General features: G+C 39.5%; 1 protein-coding gene across 1 annotated transcript in view; it reads left to right on the top strand.

Moving 5' to 3' along the window:
• The window catches only part of Myo3a (myosin IIIA), a 227,060-nt gene that overhangs the window by 39,271 nt on the left and 162,252 nt on the right, over positions 1–25,537 (top strand). The window contains exons 4-6 of the mRNA XM_060387450.1: positions 3,341–3,445; positions 4,154–4,253; positions 19,791–19,867. Coding sequence (XP_060243433.1) covers positions 3,341–3,445; positions 4,154–4,253; positions 19,791–19,867 — 282 coding nt within the window. The remainder of the gene's footprint in view (positions 1–3,340; positions 3,446–4,153; positions 4,254–19,790; positions 19,868–25,537) is intronic.

The following is a 25,537-nucleotide window of genomic DNA, read 5'->3' as shown; positions in this document are numbered from 1 at the left end:
GTTTGCTGAGGGACTGCAACGAAACTGTTTTCATAAAACGAATTCCCCTCTTATTGTTCCTTAGAGGGCATTGGTTTGTCATGCTCACAGTTATCCAGCAGTGACAGTGCTTTCCAACAGGCACTTCTTCCTACCTCCTTGGGTTGGGGAGTGTGCATGTAGTGTGGGTGTGCATCTGAGTGTGTAGATCTTCAGAAGCCAGGCACATCAGGTGCTACATCTTAGGCTCTGTCTATCTCTTTTGTTGAGACATGATCTCTCGTGAGTCTGGGACACACCAGAGAGGCTTAGGTCATCAAGGCCCTGGGATCTTGCTGACTCCACTGCCCCTATGTTGGGATTGCACACGTGTGTTACCGCAGCCACCTGTACATTGGTTCTGGAAACCAGACTGAGGTCTCCGTACTTGCAAAGCAAGCACTTTACCAACTTTGCCTTAACTATATCCTTCTTTGATTTTTCTATTAAGCCACTCTGCCTCTGTGTGACAGCAAGCTATTGAGTTACACTGTCTGCTGATTCCTCTGCAGATTTCATCAATTTCCTGGAGCAAAGAATTGCTTCACAGTTTGATCAGCTGAATGTAGGCACAGTTTCTTGAGTGGTCTTTGAGGACCCCAGCAGAGATCTTGGCCGTTTCTTTGATCTTGCCTACTGAACTGCATAGTCTATAGCAAGCCTGCTGCTCTCACAGAGTTGAACAGTACCTTGAAATTACCAGAATCACCACTATTTTCAAAAGTTTTCTTAGATTTGGACTTCTCACTCTCTCCCAAATATTATCAGAAACATTGGGGAGGGCTTTGCAGCCCTCTGTTCTTATGGCAGCCCTTGGGCAAAAACCTCTGGGCCCAGGTCTCTGTTTCAGAGCTGCCAGCAAGAGCAGGGAACCACATGCCTTGCAGAGGTGCCTGCTTCTTGACCAAGGAAGCAGCCTCTACTCCCAGCTTGTCTCTTCTGGCTCTGTGCCCTATTCCTAATGAACAAGCCTGAGTGAGAATGGCATTAGCAGCCTACTCACCAGAATTAGGGTCTCCATCCTGTGCGTGGGGACAGAGCAGAGGAAGGCTGGCCTCCAAAAAGAAGGTAATGAAACCTGTGGTCTTTAAGATATTTCACAGGGTTCTTCTTTCTTTTTTTAAGCTAGTGTAAAACATTCATCAGTACAGTGTTTAGTAAGCTAAACAACAATAAAAACCAGAGAAGCAGAGAATTCCTTACAGTAACAGAGGACATGGAACTACATGCAGACCACCAGCATTTCTCAAACACTCCCAAGTCTGTACTCTAGAGGCTATATCCCAGGTAAAGACTTTGGGGAAAGTTAAGCTAAAAGCATAAAGAAATACTATCAGATATTTACTAAAATGGCTAAACTTACGAAGGCAGGTGATGCCAGGAAGTGATGGCTGGGAGGGAGATAATAAGGGAGGAGCAATGGATCAAGGCTGGGGCGCGGAGACCACAGACAGGATCCCTGGCATGGGGAAAGGCTGAAGGCAGAGTCGTTACTATATGACTTCATGGGATCGAGGACTTATAGTGTCCAAGCATCCTTGTGATGATGTCTTGGTTGAGGACAGTCACCCAGTGACCTCTCTTCTCATATCCACTGCTGTATCATTGTAGGTATGTACTGAGGACGGGATGCCTCCTTTGAAAGTTTTCAGTACTACTTAAAGTTACCTAATTTTGCAGAGCCCAGATATTGAGAGTTTCTCCACCATAATCTTTCTTCTTGTCTATTCAGATTCTCCCTGCTTGTGTGCAGAGAAGGAGGTTCTGGAGAGCAGAGGCAATATAATATTGTTCCCTAGAGTTTTATTTGTCATCTTCCATGTATTTATCAATTTTGCCTAAAAGGATGTTTGTTTCTTTTTAAATTAGTACATATTTAAAGTAGTGTATATCCATTGACTTCTATTAATTGAAATATCAGAAGTCAGTATAGCTTTTGAGGCCTATGTCCTAAATTGGGGAATAATTTGTAAAATCACAATTCTTAACCTTAAATTTAAGTAGAAGAATCTCTTCTGAAAATTAATTTAGATAAAAACTGCATTCTAGTTATCAGTCCTATGTGAGAATAATCTATTTTCATTTGTGACATCATGAAGATAATGAGAGTCATTTAGGAGACAGCTTACAACAGGATACTAGAACAATATTTTGAAACATTTTAAGAAAACTAGACTGTTTCTCCAACCAAGGACCACACATGGATAAAAACTAGAACTCCTGCTCAGATGTAGCCCATGACACCTCAGCATCCCAGTGGGTTCCCTAGTAAGGGGAACAGGGACTGTTTCTGACATGAACTCAATGGCTGGCTCTTTGACCTCCCCCACCCCCCACTCTAAGGGAGGAGCAGCCTTGCTAGGCCACAGAGGTGGACATTGCAGTCAGTCCTGAAGGGACCTGATCATCTAGGGTCAGATGGAAGGGGAGGAGCACCTCCTCTATGAGTGGACTTAGAGAGGGGCAGGGAGGAGATGAGGGAGGGAGGGTGGGATTGGGAGGGAATGAGGAAGGTGGCTACAACTGGGATACAAAGTTAATAAGCTGTAAACTAATAAAATAAATTAAAAAATTAAAATTTTTTTAAAGTTTAAAAAAGAAAATCTTTTACAGTAAGAGCTTTAAAAGATAGTCATCAGAAGAAGGTGAAAATAAGGAATAAGACAGGATCCTACCACAGAGGGCCTCCGACAGACTCTACAAAGCAGGGTACTAAAGCAGATGCTGAGAATCATAGCCGACCTTTGGACAGAGTGCAGGGAATCGTGTGAAAGAAGGGGGAGATAGAAAGACCTAGAAGGGTCTGGAGCTCCACAAAGAGAACAACAAAACCAAAAAAATCTGGGCCCAGGGGTCTTTTCTGAGACTGATACTCCCATCAAGGACCATTCATGAAATAACCTGGACCGCCTGCACAGAGGTAGCCCATGGCTGCTCAGTATCCAAATAGGCTCCCTAAAAGGGGAGCAGGGGCTGTCTCTGACATGAACTTAGTGGCTAACTCTTTGATCACCTCACCCTGAGGGAGGAGCAGACTGACCAGGTCACAGAGAAAGATTATGAAAGACAGCCCTTATGAGACCTGATAGACTAGGGTCAGATGAGAAGGGAGAAGATCCTCCCCTATCAGCGGACTGGGGAGGGGGCATGGAAGCAGATGAGGGAGGGATGCAGGGAGGGAAAGAAGGAGGGAAGGATTGGGAGGAAACGAGGGGAGCTACAGCTGGAATAAAAAATGAATAAATTGTAATAAATACAAAATTATATTAACAAACACATTGTGTTAATTTTAACATCCTTCGATGCACTCACTCATTTCCAGCTGTGCAATGGAGGATCTGTGACTGATCTTGTGAAAGGATTCCTGAAGAGGGGAGAAAGAATGAGCGAGCCTATAATTGCATATATTTTACATGAAGCACTAATGGTAAGGCCATTTGAATTCTTTGTGCAATAATTAGGTGGTAGTTCTAACAGAATAAAAATGTGGATCCCATTTTCAGAAAACTATTACTACTTAGTATGATGAGTGCAAGCTCATGTGCAACCTGAATATTTAGCATAGACAATTTTGATTCTTCAGTGGAAGCCAACTTTGTCTGCGTTGATAGGATCCCGATTTCTTCAAATTTTTATAGATAACAGTAGAAATTTTCTAGTAGTTATGTTTTTAATTTGCAACATGTTTTTATGACTTTGGAGAGCAAGCAAGATGGCTCAGCAGATAATCGTGCTTGCTGCCAGGCATGATGACCTGAGCTGAATCCTGGAACCGATATATAGAAGAGAACTGACTCTCACAAGTTGTCCTCTGACTTCCTCATGCACAAATACGCACATGTTCATGCACACATGCACAGACACACATGTGCACATAAATAGATAAATAATAAATAAATAAAGTGATTTAAAAACAGATTTTGGTGAAAAGCTGAGAAGTGTGCTCTTGTTTTGTGACTTTCTATATAGTACAAGTTGGAAATGATATGTTTGGATTTGACTCTCTCAGTGCAAAATATTTTGTTTGGGATGCTGATTTTAACATGTGTTTGGTATGACTGTATGAATGCACCACCTAAAAAATGTTTCTTTGTTTTATACTTTTAAGAATCATTATACATTTTCCACCTTCTAGGGACTTCAGCACCTGCATAGCAACAAAACTATCCATCGTGATGTCAAAGGAAATAACATTCTGTTGACTACTGAAGGTGGAGTAAAACTAGTAGATTTTGGTATGTTTTTTGAAATTCTGCATGGGATAGGCTGATTGGGGCAGAGGGGTGGTGAAAACCTGCTAGCTCAGAGAGGCAGAGAAGGCATCCAGTTGGCCTTCCTTCTCAGCTCAGGTCTGGATGGGAAAAAAAAACCCAAAAGCTCACTACATTAACTGACAGCCCAGGAAAAAAAGTACAAACAAACAAAACAACAACAAAAAAACAAGGCTAAAGGCCCCAAAAACCAGAGAGCTAAAGCCAAAGAGCTAAAGCCCTTCTACGTCTACATGCTGTCTTAAAAACCCCTCAACTCAAAGTCCCTCCTTACTCTTTAATCCCTGTCAGCTGGTTTCTTGCTCAGCCTCTTGACCTAGGGTTAACTTTATTAAATGCTGTATACAGAAAGCTCTTGGGTTAAAGATGTGTGCTAGAGCTGGGTGAACCACACCATAATCACCTGTTTGCAATAAGCAGAAAGTTCTTGGATAGGGTTCAACCACACCAAACAATAAACAGGATTTTACAGTTCAAAACTTTGGGGTTCAAAATGAGATCAAATATGCTAGGGTGATTTTTATAGCTTTCCAACAGGCTTGCCTTTTCTGATTTGAAAGGAAGAAAACAAATCAGAATCTCATTAAGATAATTTGGCGAATGAGGCTCCTGGCTTCTGAGTGACCAAGCTTAGCCCCACATAACATATGTATATGCTTATTTGTAGTTTATCTACCAGGGAAGGCAGCATCCCAGATGATCACTCTAAGCCTGTTCTGAGAATTCCCAGATTGTTTATGCAGAGACACAGGTCCAAGTCCAGGATTTTGAGATGAGGTGAACTCTTCAAGAATCACTGAAGAAGATTCCCTATCCCCTAAGAAGGGGTCATGGGGGGGAAGATATTTTTGAGATCCTGTATATCTTGTCATAATGCCCAAAAGATCCTTGTTTACCTTCGTGCCTCCTGAAGAAGGAACAACTGAGCAAGGAAAGAATTGGAGGAGGTCCTGGGTGACATGATTGAGCCAAAAAATTCAATCACTTACTCTACTGTGTAACATAGCAAATTGCCATATTTACTAAAACCAATTTTGTTTATGTGCGGTAGCCCAAGACTCATAATGTGTGTGTAAACTGGACAGATGCTTTTCCCATTGAAGGTGATTCTGTACTTTGCCATGTTGGAACTTCTAAACCTGAGACAGCAGTGACAGTATTCTGGTGCATGTCAGAGTTGTTTTGAGGCATTCTCTTCTTTCCTCATTCCAGCTGGGCAAGGTGGCCCACCTTGTGCTTCAAGATCCTGTCAACTTCCTTATTTTTTATTTTATCACACAAAATTATGTGGTCTTTATAGGTAAGTAAAGATACTTATAAATATAAGTAGATAGGCAGTCTTTCAGAACCATGACTGTGCCTCATTCTGTTCTGCAGGATTACTGCTTTGGCCATAGATGTTCATGAATATAAATAGGATCAACAAACTTTCTTTCATTTTGTGTTCTAGAAACTGAAGCCCAACAAAAGTAATTTACTAATTTTAGAAATTATTGTAAAATCCAAGTCATAATGCCCATGTGTTTTGAGCTAGCCCAGGCTTGATTTTCAGATAGGTCTGGATGGATAGCATGCCCACCCAATATGCATTGCACAGCATTGTTTATCTCACCCGAATTTTTGCAAACTGTTTAGAGGCAATGAGATTGACAGTGAATGCTTGATTCATAAACTGAGTGCAGCCAGTCTATGTTGATGACTGAATTCAGGGCCATATGATTGAATGATCAGGCAGCATAAGGCATAATAAGGAAAATCAAAACAGATTGTCTTCTTCTGTGGCCTGCTAGGATCAGAAGGAAGGAGAAGAAGACCTCCCCTATCAGATGACAATGCATGCAGAAGGTGGAGGAAGGGAGGGATTGGGACGGGAGGAGGGAGGGAACCACAGGGGGGATACAAAGTGAATACAGTGTAATTAATAAAGAATAAAAAAAATTTGTCTACCATTGACCTTGAACACATGACAACGAGAGAAAGGCAAAGCAGATGATAACACAATAGAAATGGGCATGTACAGGACATAGTTACAAAGAAAGAGAGTTACAGAAGCAGGTTATGCTCTGATTTGCCAGCTCACATGAGAGAGAAGGTTATAACAACTCAGTTCTGATAAATCCATTTCTATACAGCCTTTGTCCCCATTTTCCAGAGATCGACTGTACCCCTAGATACACTACTGGGGTTGTAAAAGATTCTTCACACACAACTGAAAGACTTCACACACAACTCATGCTTGAGCTACAGAATATCCAGCTGTGATGGCCATAATGAGGTAACCCACAGCTGACCATGTTTGTCCTTTAACTTTTTTTTTTTTCACATAATCACATCTAGTTAGCCTAGGGTCTTAACCTTGTTGGTATTTTTACAGCAGGTTTTATGTGGTTATTTGTAATATACACCTAAAAAAAAATTCAAAACAGCAAGAACAATGAAACATTTTGCTCCATTGCTCCATAGGCAGGACCATTATTCTACCTAAAAAATAATGCCGTCTCCATTCTATGACACCCCCAGAGAAAAACTTGATATTGGACTTAATAGCTCATAATTCCCATGCTCTAAAATGCATAATATATATAGAAAGATGTTTTAAAAGCATCTATAAGCAAACACCTCTAGACATTAAAGAAAAATCCGATAAGCCAGTGACCTTGACAAATGTATGTTCAGAGATATTTTCCAAAGTCAGTTAAAAAAATTACTAGATTATGAATAAGGTGGTTGCTTTGTTTTTGTTTGTTGTTTGTTTGTTTGTTGTGTAGTGGTAAACCTTGTATGTTTCAGGAAAGCACTGTATCAAAATTTGCTCCCAACCCTAGCTAACCTTATATATGACATCTTTGTAAATTGATATAATGGATTAAAAAAAAATGAGAGCTTTGCAACAGAACCATAAAAATTGAATACAGAGGTCTTTCCAGAGACTCATACTCCAACCAAGTACCATGCATGGAGCTAACCTAGAACCCCTTCACAGATGTAGCCCATGGCAGTTCAGTGTCCAAGAAGGTTACATAGTAATGGGAAGAGGGACTGCCTATTACATGAACTGATTGGCCTGCTCTTTGATCACCTCCCCCTGAGGGGGGATCAGCCTTACCAGGCCACAGAAGAGGACAATACAGCCACTCTTGATAAGATCTGATAGACTAGGATCAGAAGGAAGGAGAGGAGGACCTCCCCTATCAGTGGACTTGGGGAGGGGCATTGGTGAAAAAGGGGGAGGGAGGGTGAGATGGGAAGGGAGGAGGGTGGGGTTTATGGGGGGGGATACAAAGTAAACAAAGTATTATTAATAAAAGTTAAAAAAAATGAGAGCTTTTGTTTTAGAGTATTTTGTTTCTAGATGTTCATCAATCATTAGAAAATATGGCCAGTTGTTTATTAAATGTTTTCTTTTTGTCCAATGCACTAGTATTATTATTCACAGTAATCATATTTCCTCTCCATGGCACACAGATACAGGATTTGGTTCATTAAAATGGTCAGAAGGGTAATTTTTTAATGAGTTTAAACTTGGTGGTGGCAGTGGGTAGCAATGTTCCTTGAGAGCATTAGGGTTACGATACAGCAAAGCACCAATGGGAAGCAGCGCCTCTTTTTATACGTAAAGCAAACTCTAGGATGGCTGCTTCTTAGAACAAAAGGGTTTAGAGTACATTTGCTTTAATTTTGTGTATTCTGAAATATATTCTGAGTCATTAGAGGACACTGAAGATACTAGGTGGCTCTTACTCTAGGTCATGTAACTCACATCTAAGTATTCGGGGCCAGGCACTACCAGGAAAGAGAACATGCAATGTGTATGTTTCTGGGTCTGGGCAACTTCACTCAGTATAACATGTTTACTTTCATCCATTTAACTAAAAATTTTACATTTTTCTTTGTGGTTGAGTATTATTCCATAGTGTATATGCGCCACATTTGAATCATCCATCTTTTGCAAGACATTCAGTTGCTTCCATTCCCTAGCTATTATAAATGAAGTTTAACACACATGACTGAGCGAGTATGTGGGGAGTAGGATGTTAAGTCCTTTGGGAATATGCCAAAGAATGGAGCTGGGTCATCTGGTAGATTTATTTTTAGCTTTTTGAGAATTCTCTACACTGGTAGTCAGAGTAGCTATACCAATTTGGAGTTCCAAAAGTAGTGAATCCTCTTCTCCAACAGCGTTTGTGGTCAGGTTGTTTTCTGGGCCTTAGCCATTGTGACTAGGGAAAGATGAAATCTCAAAGTAGTTTTGTTTGCATTTCTCTAATTACTAAAGACATTGAGCATATTATATTTTTTTATTATTTAAACTTTTTTTAATTTATTTTTTTATTTTTTATTTTTAAATAATTTTATACATTCACTTGTATCCCAGCTGTAGCCCTCTTTCTCTCCCATTCCTCCCCTCCCTCCCTCCCTCATCTCCTCCCTGCCCCCTTCTGAGTTCACTGAGAGGGGGTGTCCTCCTCTCCTTCCGTCTGGCCCTAGCTTATCAGGTATCTTCAGGATGGTTGCAATGTCCTTATCTGTGGCCTTGCAAGGCTGCTCCTCCCTCAGGGGGAAAGGAAAGCGACATTGAGCATATTTTAGACATTTTGTCCATCTTTTCTTTTTTCAGAACTCTGTTCAGATCTATAGCTCAGTTTTTAACTGTCATCTGTTTTCCTGAGTTTTGTCTTTTGAGTTTGTTTTATATTCTGAATTTTAACCCTCTACAAGATAGGTAACTGGCAATGATTTTCTTCCATCTTTATGCTTTATTTTCACTTGATTGATTGTTTCCTTAGCTTTACAGAAGCATTTTGGTTTTATGAGGTACAACTTGTCAGTTGGTCAGTTGTTGGCCTTTATTTCTGGACAAATAGAATCCTAATTCAGATAGTCCTTTTCTAAACCTATGTCTTGGAGAGTGCTGCCTAGGCTTTATTCTAGCAAGTTTAGCATGTCATGTTCCACATTGAGGTCTTTGATCCATTTGGAATTGTGTGTGTATGTGTTTGTATGTGTGACATGTGATAGTTAGATATGGGTTTCCTTTCATCCTTTTACATGTGGTAAAGCTAAATAGACTGTGTATATGTGTATACACTTGTACGTATATATGCATTTAACAATAAAAATTAAATAAATTACAAATTTGGAAAGGGCGAGAAGAGTGGGAGCTAGGAGAGGGAGGTACAGGGGTGATGTAGATGCAGCATTCATCTATGAATTTTCTCAAAAACATAAGACCATTTAAAAATCAGAATATTTGCATTTCATCTCTTTTTAAGTGCTTTGATATTAGTAAATATCTGACACATGGTTGTTAAATTATGCAAATCGGTATTCCTGGGTGTGTCTTTATGTTACTAATAAATAAACCATTACTACAGCAAAATCAGTATGATTTTAAATACTAAGAAATCTAATTACACAAAATGTAAGACTTAGCCCGACACTACTGACCATAAGCATAGTCTATCTGAAAACAATTTTTGTTGTTAAGCAAGACACACTTTTGCAGAAAACCACCAGACCCCTTAGAGAGCTAAGAGATCAGTGGACTGGTAAACATTTTTAATGAGCTGCATCAGCAGTCATGGGTACATGGTCAGTCAATAAATAAAATGAGCTCCCAGGAGATCAACTTCTTTAGGTAGGTCAACTAATGTCGAAAAAAGCAATCGTATCTTGATTAGAAAATGAAAAAGAGACCCAATTTAAAGCAGCCCCCAGCTTTCCTCCCTGTGGGTTTTTTCCCTGAGGAACTTCATTTCTAATAGAGCACTTAGCATTTCAGAACAGGAGTATGAGATACGTATCTCGTGATTTATTTGGACATCATTCTTATGACAGAATAGTTTATGGCTTTAAATCTCTCATTAATTCACATGCCCCATTTTTTACTAAATCCCTAATTCATAATGCAGGTCAAAGAGAAGTTGTGACTTAGTCATTAATAAGCCACTTGTTAGGGTCAAGTGAGGAAGGTGAACTTGAATTTAAAAACTGGAAGTATCCTTTCCTTCTTCTTAAGAATTCAGAGTATCAGTCTCAGAAAAGACCCCTGTGCTGGTACTCCAACCAAGGACCATGCATGGAGATAACCTAGAACCTCTGCTTAGATATAGCCCTTGGCACTGAGTATCCAAGTGGGTTTCCTAGTAAGGGGAGCAGGGACTGTCTCTGACATGAACCCAGTGGCTGCTCTTTGATCTTCTCCCCCTGAGGGGGGAGCAGCCTTACCAGGCCACAGAGGAGGACAATGCAGTCAGTCCTGATGAGACCTGATAGGCTAGGGTCAGATGGAAGGGGAGGAGGACCTCCTCTATCACTGCACTGGGGGAAAGGCATAGGAGGAGGAGGAAGGAGATTGGGAGGGGTTGAGGGAGGGGGCTACAGCTGGGATATACAATGAATAAACTGTAATTAATATAAAAAATGAAAATTTAATTAAAAAGTTCAGAACAGTAGGTGGAGCAGGCAAGTGATGGAAAACAGATGTAGTTGCACATAGTTCAGATCCTGACAGAGGTAAGGAATGTGTCTACACTAGGAGGGTGTTGATCATGGTAGCATGGGATTAAGTGTTGGGTTCCCAAGTAGAACAAGAAAGGCATCTGTGAGGGGTGGTAATGGTGATGTCAAGTGGGTCTTTGGGCCTAAAGTGAGGTAAAGACAGAATCTACATAATGGTGAGGGTAGAGATTAGAAATTGCAGCCTTGATATCTTCAGGAATTAACCAGAACAACAGGAGCCAAGCTTCTGCCTGGTAAAGAAAAGAATTACAAATATAAAGAGGGATAAATGTCTGTGTAGGTATCAAAATAAGTACAATCCAAACCCTATGTTCAGGAGATATCAATTAACACAAATTAGACAGATTTCCTGTTGTTGGTTTATTAAGAGAGATAATGTAAAGTTGACTGTTTAGGGAGTTGGGAGAGGAAAATGAATGTGTGAAATGTATTATATGAAATTTTCAAAGAATAAATAAAAATATCATTTTAAAATAGTATGTGATAATTAATTTATCAATAGATGCCTATGTTAGGGTTAAATTTTAATTAGAAATAGGGTAGTCGCATAGACTTGAAATACATGTCCACAAAATGAAAAGAGAAACTTCATGAAGGAGAAGTCTACAGACAAGTGTCAAGTGGCCAGAGTAAGCATGATGGGTCAAAAGAAGATTGAAAATCAGTTGACCAGAGAGTCTGAGTCCTGGGTCATACCTCTATTCCCACCAAAGTCCAAATCATGCGGTAGTATCCACAAGTTTATGGCGGGAGAAATGGTAGCATTGTCAAAACTTGGGCCTTGAAGATTACATGACAGAAACACATGAGTTTTAAAACCTGGAAAGTTTGATGGTTATAAAGTAGGAATATCTGTTTTTAGTAGTTACAGACTGGTAGGGGTGTAAAAGGTACTGCTTTGGGCAGTTTACTACCAAATGAGGCACACATTTTTAAAAAAATGAAATGAAAACCTTATATCTCCTTTGCCAACTTTTAACTAATTCTAGGACTAGGGCAAAATAAAAATGTGTGGTTGCACGAAGTGGCTCACTCCTTTCATCCTGGTATTTGCAGGCAGAGGCAGGGGCAGTTGGATCTCTCTGTGTATGTGTTCCAGACCAGACTGGTCTACATAGAGAGTTCCAGGCTAACCACGGCTTGACAGTGAGATTCTGTATCTAAAAATGACAACAACAAAGCAAATGAAATAGAGACACGTTCCTTTCAGCCTGTGTGCTTGCTGAGACATTTATTTCATCATGAAACTCAGTCTTCCTGTAAGATCTTTACAGCAAGCAGAACTTCCAGCTTCCCACAAGAAAGGGCCAGAGTGCCAAAGACCTTCCAGCTTTTGTCAAATTTGGAATATCTGAATAGCAGATACTGAATTATTGAATAGGAGAATTCTAAACATTTCAGCTCATTACCTCTAAAGTTCCCGCTGAGAGGTGGACTCACAATCTTGTGATAGACCCCTGTATCTGCAGTCACTTCTCTTACTCCATTCCAAGACTCTGTCTCAGGCAGTCCTGCTGGAGGCATGGAGGCATAGCAGTGTCCTTGATCTCACCTTACTTAGTTTATTAATCTCCACGAGGGTTCATTCATGTCTTCCATAGAATTCAGAAACATTTGGCTGTTATTTTGAATAACCTTTCCCCCACCCCCTTTTTTGTTGTTGTTGTTTTGTTTTGTTTTGTTTTCTCCTTGGATTTCTACCATGCATCTTTTTGTCTTCTCCATGGTGTCTCATAAATTCTTGGGCTCTGTAACCCTTAACTGTTATTGTGTTTGCACGATTGAAATTTCAAACTCACTGATTCTTTTACCTGATTAAATCTTTAAGTCTTTGGCTTCTACTTTTTACACAAGAGTGTGTTTAGTTACTTTTCTTTCATGGCTATGAGGAAATATCAGACAGAAACAGGCTGACATTTAAGAGAGTACAACCGTGGTGGTAAAGGCAGAGTAGAGGAAGTGGTGGCAAGGATATACAAGGAGGAATCCTCGACCTGGTAGACAGAGAAGCAGAGGCCCAGGAGCACTGGCACTGAGCTTCACCTCTCCCTATCAGCTTTGTGTTCAGCCTGGGGTTGCAGTGCATGGTAGGTTATTTAAGCTGGGGTTGCCCTCTCCGCTTAACCCTCTCTGGGAACACTTATACAAACAACGCAAGGGTAGACCTCAATAAGGTTTTCAACCTTCTTAATGCTGAGACCCTTTAATTCAGTTCCTCATGTTGTGGTGACCCCAACTATAAAATTATTTTCATTGTTACTTTACAACTGTAATCTTGCTACTCTTCTGAATCGTAATGTAAATATTTGTTTTCTGATGGTCTTAGGTGACCCCTGTGAAAAGCTCGTTCATCCCCCAAATAGGTCGCAACCTACAGGCTGAGAACCTCTGCTCTAGCTGTTTCTCCATTCTATAAATTTGGAATTCAAAATTAAGTATCACAAAGAGATTCTTCTTAGGTTTTTAAAAATTCATCTGCAATTTCCCTTAGACCCAAGTACTTCTGTGTCTCTGTTTAGTTCTTTCAGCATGTTTGGATATTTCTGCTTCAAGCCCATCATCTTGCTGTTCTTTTCAAGCACACTTTTTAGGAGTTTTTTTTTTTTTTTTTTTTTTTTTTTTGTTTTTTTTGTTTTTTTTTTTGCCTTTTGTCATTATTCCCCATGTCATTTGTATGCCTTTGGATTTGTTTTTGCTACTGAAACTAAATCTTTAAGTCTAATGATGTAGCAATTCTGAAAAGCAGATTCTTCTCCAGGGTTTGCTGATGTGACTGTGCATGCGTGCTTTGCATGCATTCTCTCTGCCAAGGGTCACCCTAAAATACAAACTTATATCCGCTTAGGCTCTTCTAAAGCCTGTTATCTATTTTTTCATGTGAGTTCCTGCCTTTATCTTTTTACATTTTCTTTTTCAGGGCTAGGGATCACTTTACCTCTGAGCTATTTCTCCAGCCCCATGATTGCTTCTGAATGTTCTAGGTTTTAATTTCCTACCGATCAAAAACTGAAGGTGTTCTAAAGGGACCCACTAGATAAATGGTACCTTTAACTTTGGGCAACAGTGGAACTGACTTTGCAACTACAGAGAGCCGTGACGGGTTTCAAAGCCACAGCAGACTTTCTTTCCAACAATCCAGAAAGAGGTGCAGGGGGTGTAGTCTGACTTCCTCAAGAACATAACATGTGGTTCTCTGAAAGCGGAGGCTAGAATGCGTATAAACTAACAAAACTCATTTCATAGAATTGGCTCACAAGCCTGGGAGCTCTTAGGAGCTCTTTCTCCTCCTTACACATGAGGAGCATGTGTAAGCCTTGGAGACTAAGTCTAATGGATGACTTCCTGCAGTTTCCCAACTGTGCTAGCAAGCAGAACTTTATTCTATAAAGACCTGCAGCTGACTGAGTTAGGCCCACCCACACTGCAGAGGCATTGTCTGCTTATAATACATAAGGTTAAACGCTAATTTATCCACAGAAATATCCACAGTAATGTTTGACCAAGTGTCTGTGAACCCTAACCCTACCAATTAGACACATGACATTAACCATCACACCATCTTAGCCTCAACTGTGGAAGGACACTATGAGATGATGTGATGTCTTTTACACTGAAAAGCGCTACATTTTGATTTGCATCTGAATTTTAAAATTCAACTCTCATCCATCTAGTTTTATCATTATTGTTGTTCATTGCTTTTAGAATTTTGTACTAAGGGTTGTAGCAAAACACATCTGTTTAAAATGTCATAGAAATAACATATTAGATATTTTGGCCATCTCCCTAAAGCCCTGAAGAAACTCCTGAATGCTAGTATCAATCCTGTGCAGCACTCTTCCTGGATTTGGGACTTGTATAACAGGAACAGCCTGCAATGTTTGTTGGTTGGGCCTAGAATAGCCTGAAAATTCCCTCGCAGAGCAAAAGACTAAAGATCATTGGCATAAACCTGTGTTGGGTCCCCATGGCTGCGGATTGTTGCCCTGGCTGTTGAGTGCTGGTTTCTCGTTGGCCTCCTGTTCCTTTCCACGGTGTCTCACAGGCTAACTTTTCTGCCTGGAATTTTCCAGCCTTCAGCACCTTCTCGCTTGGGGTGATTGTGTAACTGTTCACTTTGGTGACTTATTTCTTTCCTTACTCTCTGGACAAAATGGCTTTCCTAATCCTTTTACTTCCTGGGGCTACTGAACTCATTCTTTGGATACTTGTAGCCTTTTAAAGTAATTTATGTCAAATTTCCATAGTTTTTGTGTTTTTTTTTTTTAACTCTTCATAGCTGTTTTTCTCATGGGAATTTATGGTAAGTAGAAATACAGTTAATCCTTAAAAATGACTTCTGGCAGCTTTGTTTCATTCACGTGAAAGTTCAACTTTGTGATGAAGTATCTATGGATTTGAGTCTTTGGGTAAAATGATCTTGAGGTTTAATGGGCACTGCAGAATCATCTCAAATGTAGAATTTAGCAGACGCCGGCCTGGACTCTGCTGTCTCAGAATTGGATGTGAGCCTGTTTGTAATGTTATAATCACTTAATATTCTCATGAACCACTTTCTCTACACAGTTGTATTTTATCACTTAATTTGTGTCCTTGTGTTTTCCCTGTTTACCACAGTTTTCTCCTGGGGGAGTAATGTGTAATGCTTTTTTTGTTTGTTTTGTTTTGTTTGTCTTTGTTTTTTTGGTTTTTTTTCTTGAAGATCTCGGCAGACAGCAAATAATCCCAGGGTGTTATAGTCTGTGACCTGAGCCCTGCCAATCAGGGCTCAGCACCGGTGTGTGTGTGAACTATTGTTGGCATTCAGGAACAGTTGTGCCGCTGTTTAGTTTTTATTGCAACGCCATCCCTTAAAATGGACGTCAGTGTGTTTCTTACTATAGTCTACCCTCTTAGTAGGTGTACAGAGAACTACCTCTGTTTCTACAGGCAGTGAGCCTCCTTAGACTCTTCTCATTCAGGCTGCTTGATCAAAACCCTTGGAAGCCAAGTGTTCACCTCAGAAAATCCTTAGTGCCATATGATTATAAACTAGAAATCAATATATTTTCTATAAATTCAGAGTCTCAGTCTTCAAGCTCAGGATTGCCTGTTGCTCTTGTGAACTTGCTCTTTAAGGTCTAAATTCACTGGGACTTTCTCTTTTGCTGTCTTTTGTTCTAAGCAGTAGAAACTAACTGACCAGTGTTAAATCAGAATACTACAAACAGCACTGGCTGCTCACAGAACTGAGGGAGAAGCTGGGGTGTGGTTTCCCAAGGAGAGCTGTGGCTAGCCTGGACCACAAGTGTCAACCTTCTTGGTGGAGTCCTAAAGCCTTCTTGTTGCTTTACTGAGCTCTGATATTTGTCCCCTTAATTGTCTCTATACGACTCATACTTATTAAAAAAAAATGATGACATGACAAGGTCATGTGACACATCTCTAGATTCTGTCCTTAATGTTTTTCCCATTTGTTAGGATTTAGATAAAAATGTCATGCACACAACCAGTCTTAAATCCAATGAGGTTTATTGGATAGAGATGGAGAGAGACATGATGGGGAGGGGCACCCCGACAGAACGAGGGGAGAGAAAGCAAGAGAAGGGAAGAGTGAAAGAGGAAGAGAGCAAGAGGGGGAAGAGTGGCTGACAGGTCACTGTGTGCCTGGCCCAGATGATATCATAGGATGCAGGTAATGACATAGGACATGTCAGGACCATGACAGTCCCTAAGGGAGGGTCAGTTGAATCGCCTGCACAACATAACACCATTTACATTTCCTGTGTCATGTAAAAGGACACTCTTTGCAAGTCACCTTTGTCCTTAAATCCCAGCACTATGTCAGCTGTGACACCAAAAAAAAAAAAAAAAAAAAAAAAACCAGTTCTGGTGGACTAATCTTTATACCTTGTTCTGCTAGGAACAAACCTTGATTTTTTTTTTTTTTTTCAATGCAGTTTATTCAGGAACATTGAACAATCCTCGGACCCCAGGGAAAGCCAGCCCACAGCTTAAATAGCCTCTGGGTAGCCAACCCAGGCGTGCCACGGGGGCAATGCAGATAGGTCCACATACATGGAAGCAAGCCAGATCCTCGGCCTTAGCCGAATGTGGAGTTGTTCGTGACAGAGAGCACTCACCATCGGGAAGGTGGAAGGCGGAAACCAGCTCCATCTTTAAGGCATAGCATTCCGCAGCTCTCTACAGTTCCCCCTTTTTGTTTTAGACGCATCAGGCAAGAGTAGAGGTCTGATCTCTGATATTAGAAATAAATTGGGACTTTGTACAGATGTTCATTTAGGTGTCATCCACCCAAAGAGCATCAGACCCGTCTGATACCTTTTTCTCAGAGGCGGGACCTGGGGCATCAACCCGCATGCAATCAGACATGCTCTTCTCTGGGTCCAAAGCGGCTGACCCTGAGTGCAGTGCTTAGCCTCGCATCCTGAGCGTATCATTTTAGCTTTTTATGGTATCCAATCATGCTTGGGGAGATTGTCTTGCTTCAATGGCTGTAAAGGCCTGAATGATCATGGCTGCATCACACTGTTGTGAGACTCTAATCTTGCATATATACCACAGGCAAACCAAGGAGACCAACACCAGAAGGCCTGCTACCGCTCCCATGCCCACCCATTCCTTCAGATGATTCATGGCTGCAGCAATCCATGTTGATAATCCTGTGGTTATGATACTTGCTTTTTTGCCCAATGCTGGAATGCTAGTAAATTTAGGTATGCCCTGGTTACTCGCATGCCTCACTGGGTGCCTGTGCCCATTGATGCCCCTCATGCTATGACTCTCTTCAGACAGAAAAGGGATCTTGGAACTACAGCCACCATTGTTACTACCATCTCATTGGCGGCTGTTGGAGCTACCACCAGGGCATTAGCCATGAGTCATACTGGGCAGACTGCTCAGACCCTGAATAATCATTTAGCCAATGTAGCTCATGCCTTAGTTGTACATAAAGGAATTAATGCTCAACTAAAAGGAAGCTTGACTGTGGTCAATCAGAGGATTGACCTCTTGCAGGAGCAAATTGATACCCTATGGCAAATCGCTCAACCTGGTTGTCAATGAAAGTATGATGGACTTTGTGTCACTAGCATACAACATGAGAATTTTTCCTGTGCTGCAAATCTGTCTAAACAATTGTCGAGCTATATTTTAGGTAATTGGACTGGAGAATTCGATACTACGATGGAGCAGCCGAGAGTGGCCATTGTCACTGTAAATTCTACCAGAGTGGACGCAGGACAAACCTTGATTTTTATTGGTTTATGTTTTATATGATTTACATATGCCCTTTTTTCCCCTCTTCCTCTTTATATCTCATCTAACTGACATTTGAACTCAAGCTATCTTTATCAAATTGAGACAAAAATAATCACCAAAGGTCAAATATAATTTAGTTTTTCATCAGTAATTGAATAGTCTTAGAATAAATTTTTAGAAAATTTATGATTATTTTAAATTAAAATTTCTTTTAAAATTCCATTTATATATTAAACATCATTATACAGTCCAATCTTAAATACATTGCCTTTAGTTCATACAAGATATAAAACAAAATAAAATGCTTAAAGTTATGTTTAAATTTTCTCAATTATAAATGTATGGCAAGAAGAGTATTTTGGAAAAGATGTATTATGGAATAAAGCCTTTTATCAGATATTCTGTTGGGAAATATTAAGGGTAAAATTTAAGAATTCATTAGATAATTGCCCTTGAATTTGAAAAATGATATATAGTAAAGATGTTTTCCTTTAAAATAATATTTTGCAAGCACAATTTAAAAAGAATAAATTAAGATCATCTTTATGCCTAGCTAAAGAAGTACCTTAAGGGAGCAACTAACAGAGTTTAGTTCCCACCAGACTTGCCAAGAATTCCACCATGGAAGTGTCCATTTGGGCATGCTGGCCTTTAATCCCACAGTAAAAAGCAGATGCTATCTTGAAGGACTGATGTCCTTCCTCTACTGGGCAGCAAGAGCCTTAACGGGACTCCCTGGGGAGGGGACTTGATTAAGCAGGGACATTAATGAAAGCTTGTGACTTGGGTAGAGTCAAGTCCACAAGCCAGGAGTACTGTGCTTTTGGAGGTGACCGGTCATGTATGTAAAACAAGGGAGAGTCCTTACTGCAGACTTTTATGAGGTTTATTAGGAGTTTATAATGAATGTTTGGCTATAGTCTCTCTCTGAGACAGAGCTGATTCTAACTAGGTGGTCATCGGGGTGTAAGATGTGCACATTGCAGAAAGCAAGAGGAAGTGGTCGTGGACGCACTAATCATAAAGAAATATTAGCCATCAGAACAGGCAGACATGCTTAAGATGCAGACACTGCAGTGTATATGTATATTGAAACATCATAAGGTTCCTCATCAACAAATGTGCATAATTTTGTGGATTTTTTGATCAGTTAAAAATTCATTTAAACCTTTGAAAAGGAACAGACACTGTTATAGAAATTGATTTAGGAAGATGTAGATTGTTAAAACTTTGAGATGGCATGTGACTTGAACAAGGTTGATGAATGAAAGTCATTGTATATATAGTCTCAATTCAATTGCTCTGTGTATAACACCATATAAAACATTCTTTGGTTCACTGAGTCTGGTCAGGGGAAGGAAGAGGATATGAAGCATCATTCAAATAGTAAATACATGTCAAACTATATGATACAAATAGTTCATGATGAAGACTGTCAGAAGAGACCAGTGTGATTTGGCAGAAGAGAAGCCACTGTGAGGGAAGTGAGACTCCAGATGGGATGTACAGTTGCATAGAATTTGGATGTGAAAGTAGAAACAGGACCAATCTGCATTTTGGCTAGACAGAGATCTTGATGGACTCCTTAATGGTGATGTTTCAGTCCAGGGGCAGCTCTGACAAAACAAACTTCTGGTGTGAATGTATAAGAATGTGTATAGCCATTAAAATCTCTTTGCATGAGTAGTTGATGCAAGGAACCATCTTGTCTCTTCTCCCTAGGTGTATCTGCACAGCTCAGCAGCACCCGGCACCGCCTGAACACCTCCGTCGGAACACCGTTTTGGATGGCCCCTGAGGTCAGTTTTGAGGAAGACAAGTCTAATGTTACTAGACCTTTTCTATCTTTTCTTTTTATATATACTTTTTCTCCCTGAATGTGTTAGAATGTATCACAAGAAAATGTCTCCTGTGTTATTGTCATGTGGGGATTTTATGTGGGCCCGAAGGAAGATGGTGGGTTCTGGACAAACTAGCTGTGACGGCACATGTGAAAAAATGAAAGATGAATGAGCAAGTCAGATGAGGCAAAGAGACAACTTGAAGGCTTTTTTTTTTTTGTTTATTTGCTTGTTTGTTTTTGTTAAGTATGAATCTGTAGCCTGGATATTTGTATGCTGTTTTATTTTTATGTTTTATTACTATTACTGTATTTCCATTGTTGTTATTTGGTGTTTTGTTACAAGGCCTCTGTATCCTTCTCCTTTATTCTTCTGAATGCTGTAATTATATGTGTAGTCACTCAGGAAGTTCTCTGACCCAGTAAATACTCAGCATCTTCAGAAACCATGTAAAGTGGGCTTCTGCCAGGAAGAGGTCCTGTTGGATCCTACATTCCCCAAATCTGGAGAGTGTATCTGGTTCTCTGTGATATCCAACAGCTCAAACTCCAGGCTGCTCCCCAGGTTGTTCACTGGCCAGCCTCCTGCCACAGCATAACCTCTTATACACCCCTAAACACATCATTTTTGCTATCTTCTCTGTTCCCAAGAGATAGCCCTGGCAATCCCCAGTCTGATCTCTCTCTCTTCTCTCTGCCTTTTCTCTCTGCGCCCCACTCCCACACACACACCAAGAGATAGATAGCTTTGGCCGTTTGATCTCCAATTCACCTTTCTTTCTACTTTGTGGTAGTCTAGTTCAGCGGTTTCAGCGTGTCCTCACTATCTGGCTACATTCTGTTTTTAAATAATAATAAACATTTTATGAGAACCCTTGGCTTTGTTAGGGGACATTCTGGTTCATCAACCCATGTGGAAAGTGAGTTCTTATGTTAAATCACCAGTTTGGGAACCAAGAACAACTTTAGTAGATTTTTTTTTCATTATTATCCTGGGAGACTTGTAGATAAACTGCTAATATAACTGAAAGTTCAAGAATCAGATCTTCTCCCAAAAATCCCTATTTAATGCCTTTAATCTTTTTAATTATGTTGATCAATAAAGAATGCTTATTTTTGAAAACTCTCTCTGCATCTACTGGGGAAAGCTCTGATATTTATACATGATGTTCTAGGGAGCAAAGAGAGAAGTGATTCAAATGCTACATTAACATTGCAAAATCTCCTAATTAAATTTGTTTGAAAATGAAATCCTGTATGCCATTTCTGTTTAATGATTAGTTCAGCTATTACCTTTTTTAAGTTTAGTGTAGCATATGGGAAAAGGCTACAGTTTTAATAAGCTTTTCTGAAGCTCCAGTGGCTTAAAAACATTTTTAATGGGGGCCACCTCTGAGAAGAAAAGACGTTGTAGTCATGTAAGCCAGAACAAAATTTACTGAGAGAATCTGAAATAAGGGCATCATCAGAATTTGTTCTGACATAACATCAGTATTCTTAAAATTTACAAAAGTGAGAAGTCAGGAAAAATGAAATCCTATGCTAAATATTGTAATTTATTTGAATAAAGTAGAGCATAAGATTATTTCAGTGTTATATATATGAGAAATATTCAGGCTTTATGTTTTATGTTAATTTATAGGAACAAAATCACAACTATATACTTGTTCACCTGTAGTAGAAGCACTTCTTTGTTTGTGACTGCTAATCACTGTTTTGATGTCATTACTTTGTGCCTTTTCTCTTCTTTTTGCAATACCTACTGTCTGATCTTGAACATACTCTGAGTTACTAGCTTTTTAGCTACAAGGTATCTCACAAGCACTGCTTCTATGTCATTAGTAACATTTCTGCCCTACAAAGATGCTGCTCTGTGTAGAGCCCAGTATGTGTAATGCTCTAGGTTTAAGCCCTGGCACTGATCAAAGCACTTAGTGACACATTTGTAAGAATTAGAAGGAAATAGGTAAACACATACGATATCCTCATCTTTTAAAAAAAAAAAATCAGTGTTTTAAAATTAATCACTTAGAAAGTGAAGTTCTTGGTTAGCATTTTAAAATTTTATTGTCCTTTAAAGACAGTGTACTTTGGTTACATAAAACCATTCTTTCCCATCTGGAGTAAGTGTGACAGGACTGAAGGGTCAAGGGACCACAGCAAGTAACTATACAATTTACTACACTAATCTAGGGAATTCACAAGATATCTGTACAGATCCAAGGACAGCAGTCATGAACCAGGAATGTTCTGAGCAAACTGGAATATAAATTCACTCTAACCTAAGGAAAGTGTCCCAAATTGTGATGCCAGATGACTGTGTGTTATTCTGAAAGATGTGCATTACTGTGATGCAGCAACGTATCTAGAAAAAAAATTAGTGGCATCAACAAGGCATTCTAGAATGCCAGTAATTCTCAATGCTGGGAAAAGATGACCTGAGCTACACAGGAAGACACTTAGAAAATAGGAGAAGTCTCCTTTTCCTATTGTCTGACCCTAGCCTATCGGGGTCTGCCTGGATCCTCCTCCTCTGTGGAATGGCTAGGTTGTCCCACCAGGGAGAAGTAATCAAGGAGCAGGCAATTGAGTTCAAGTCAGAGACTGTCTCTTCTCCCCTTACTAGAGGACCCACATGGAGACTGAGCTGCCTATGGGCTGCCTACATCTGAGCACAGAGTCTAGGTCCTCTATGCAAGGTCTTTTGTTGATGCAAGGAGGATGGGACAGGGAGGAGAGGATGGAGGGGGCCACCAACAGGATACAAAGTGAATAAATTGTGAGTAATAAAACAGTAATAATAATAAAGAATGTAAGCGAAGAGTAGGGGAGACTCCATGTTTTGAAACCAACTGTTTATCAGACAAGAATGGAAGGAAGAATGCAAGCCATAAGTTTTATTTCTAGCACACACAGCACAAATTACTAAAGGCCATCATGTTTGTACAACAGAACAGAAAGTCCATGTGAAAACTGTGTTTTCCTAGCTTTAGAAAAAGATAGGTAACACGCCCTACAATTCATTGACAGGCACAGTTCCGTGACTGTTGGTGGATAGAGAGAATCACACTGTCCCTCCACAATCTAAGCTGAAACATTCTTCTGTTCCTAAAAGAACTCTTTACTGTGTATTTTCAATGTTCCCTGGCCCTAGTCTAGTATTAGTCTAGTTTTAGATGATGGATTGGTCTATTTTGAACAATTTGTACCAATGGAATCTGAGCCTGTGTCCCTTGTATCTGGCTTTTTCCCCTTGTTTTATTTTCAGGGTTCATCTAAGTAGCAGCATTTATCAGTATTCCTTCTGTGTCTAAGTAATATTTTATTCTGTGTACATAACACATTTGTGTATCCATTCTTCAGTCAAGAGACACTGGTTTTCTAGAATTTTGGCTGCCTGTGAACAATACTGCCCTAATATTTTCCATATAAAATGTTAAAGTAAAACTTAAAACTCTAATGCTTGCTCCTAGGACTTTAGAAAATGAAACTATAAACACACTGCATGGCTGAAAAAGAGACAGAGCTATGAGACAGCAAAGGATTTGAGGCTGGGATGAGGCAGACAGATGCAGACAACTGCTGCTGATTGGCTTTTGTTCGGGCAAGTTCACAGGAAGGAAACAGAAAGACATAAGCAGATCAATGTTTAAAGGCCGATAATATTCAAATATATTATTCATGTGTGTATATATGGTAGATAGTATATCTATCATTTATCTTTCATTTGTCAATCATCTACCACTTATCTGTCAGGTATCTAACCATCTGTCTTTCTATCTGTCAGTCTGTCTATCTATCTGTCTATCTATCCATCTACCTATCTGTCTATCTACCTATCTATCCATCTAACTATTGATCATGTACTTATCTTTTATCCATCTTTCTATCATCTATCCTTCTTTCTACTGTCACCTATCTATATATCATCTATCAATATATCAATCATCTTTTTTAAACACACTGATATGTTTATGCTTAGATAATTCCTGTTATGGCTTTCAGTGACAGGTCTGAGGGAACTCATTCATCACAAAGAAGTAGCCTTTCCTGACTAGCAAATGTGAAGTTTGCCAGCTCATTTTGTGAGACCACATGGTTTTCTCAATGTATGCTGCAATCAGCAGATTAAATGTACCCAGCTACTACCATAATGTAGTTAAATGGCAGAACTTTAAGCTTCCATCCCTCCCAGAATTAATTTTTGTCTAGTGAGTTGACATTCACAAAGGAAAAAAAAAATTGAATGTAAGTAATTGTTTTCAAGGCCGGTAAGATGGCTCAGCAGGTAAAAGTGTTTGTTATCAGGCCTAATGACCTGAGATCAAGCCTGGAACCTATGTGGTGGAAAAAGGGAATTCCTGCATGATATCATCTGATCTCCATATGCATATGGACACACACATGTGTGTGCACAAATAAATGATGTTGAAAATGGACATCATTATTTTGCTAAAGCAGCATAATCCATAATTACATTTTAAATACTTGTCCTTATCCCCATAGATAAATGTAGCTCTTGCCCTTATCAAGAAAACTTCTCTTTATAGTAGATGGAGAAGAGACCATTACAGAAAACCTCAACCAGTCAAAGTGCATAGTTATGGAGCCCAGTCCTATTGGATATATCTACAAAGCATTTCTTCACTGAAAGCTTAGGGACCATTGAGAGGTGGAAAGCCTGTAAGAGAGGATCAGGAAGTTTTCTATGTGATTGTGTCTCTAGTAATTTCAGAAGCTACACCAATAGAATCTCACCAGGATGACTGGCTGAACATGAACAAGGAGAATGTAAGATGCTCATGTGGACAGTGAGGCCACCACAAAGAACTGCACGAAGAACCGCAGGCCACTGAGGAATGCCAAAAGCAAGAGAGATTGTCTTCTCCCATAAAGAGCACACCAATTTTGGCTATCCAATACCAAAGGGGCAGCCATTAAGACATGTTTACAAGTAACATATTACAGAGTTACCAGGTTGTATTTATATATTTAGAAATATATGTATATACATATGTGTATGTAACAATAGTTAATGGAAAAAAGAGACCATGAATTTAAAAGAGAACAAGGAGCATTATATGAGAGAGTTTGGAGAAAGGAAAAGGAAGGGAAAAATGATGTAATTTTATTTTAATCTCAAAAATAAAAGAAATAATAATAATTAGCAGTTTTCACAATGTAAAGTTGAAGTTCCTTTTTATGATCATTAATGTTAACAATGATCATTCACAGGCTTCTTCATTTGTACTTTCACATTTAGAAATGTTATAAAGGAATTTAACACAATGATTTTTCTGTGTAATACTGTATTACAATATTGCAAAAACATTCTCTCCTTATTGCTTTGGCTCTGTCATGTTTGGTTAGTGGCAGTTGATTGCATTTTTAAAATTTAATGTGGCTCAAATAAGCCCTTGTACCTTTCCATCAGTTTTTATTTTTATTGTGTGGACTTTTTTGTTATTAATGGTTTAAGCCATTTGCTTTCTTCTCATTTTTTTTCTCATTTATCCCAGGGTGCTTTTGTGTTCTAATTGCAAGTGAGGTTAAAAGCTATTTAACTAGACTGCCCTCAAGTTTATTTCCCTTGATTCTTTAATATGCTGTTGGGTGACTGCCCCCTCCC

The sequence above is a fragment of the Meriones unguiculatus genome, chromosome 7, assembly GCF_030254825.1.
Source record: "Meriones unguiculatus strain TT.TT164.6M chromosome 7, Bangor_MerUng_6.1, whole genome shotgun sequence".
NCBI classification, from domain to species: Eukaryota; Metazoa; Chordata; class Mammalia; order Rodentia; family Muridae; genus Meriones; species Meriones unguiculatus.
Note: the sequence above shows the minus strand (reverse complement) of the source record. Positions and strands in the feature narration are given on the sequence as shown.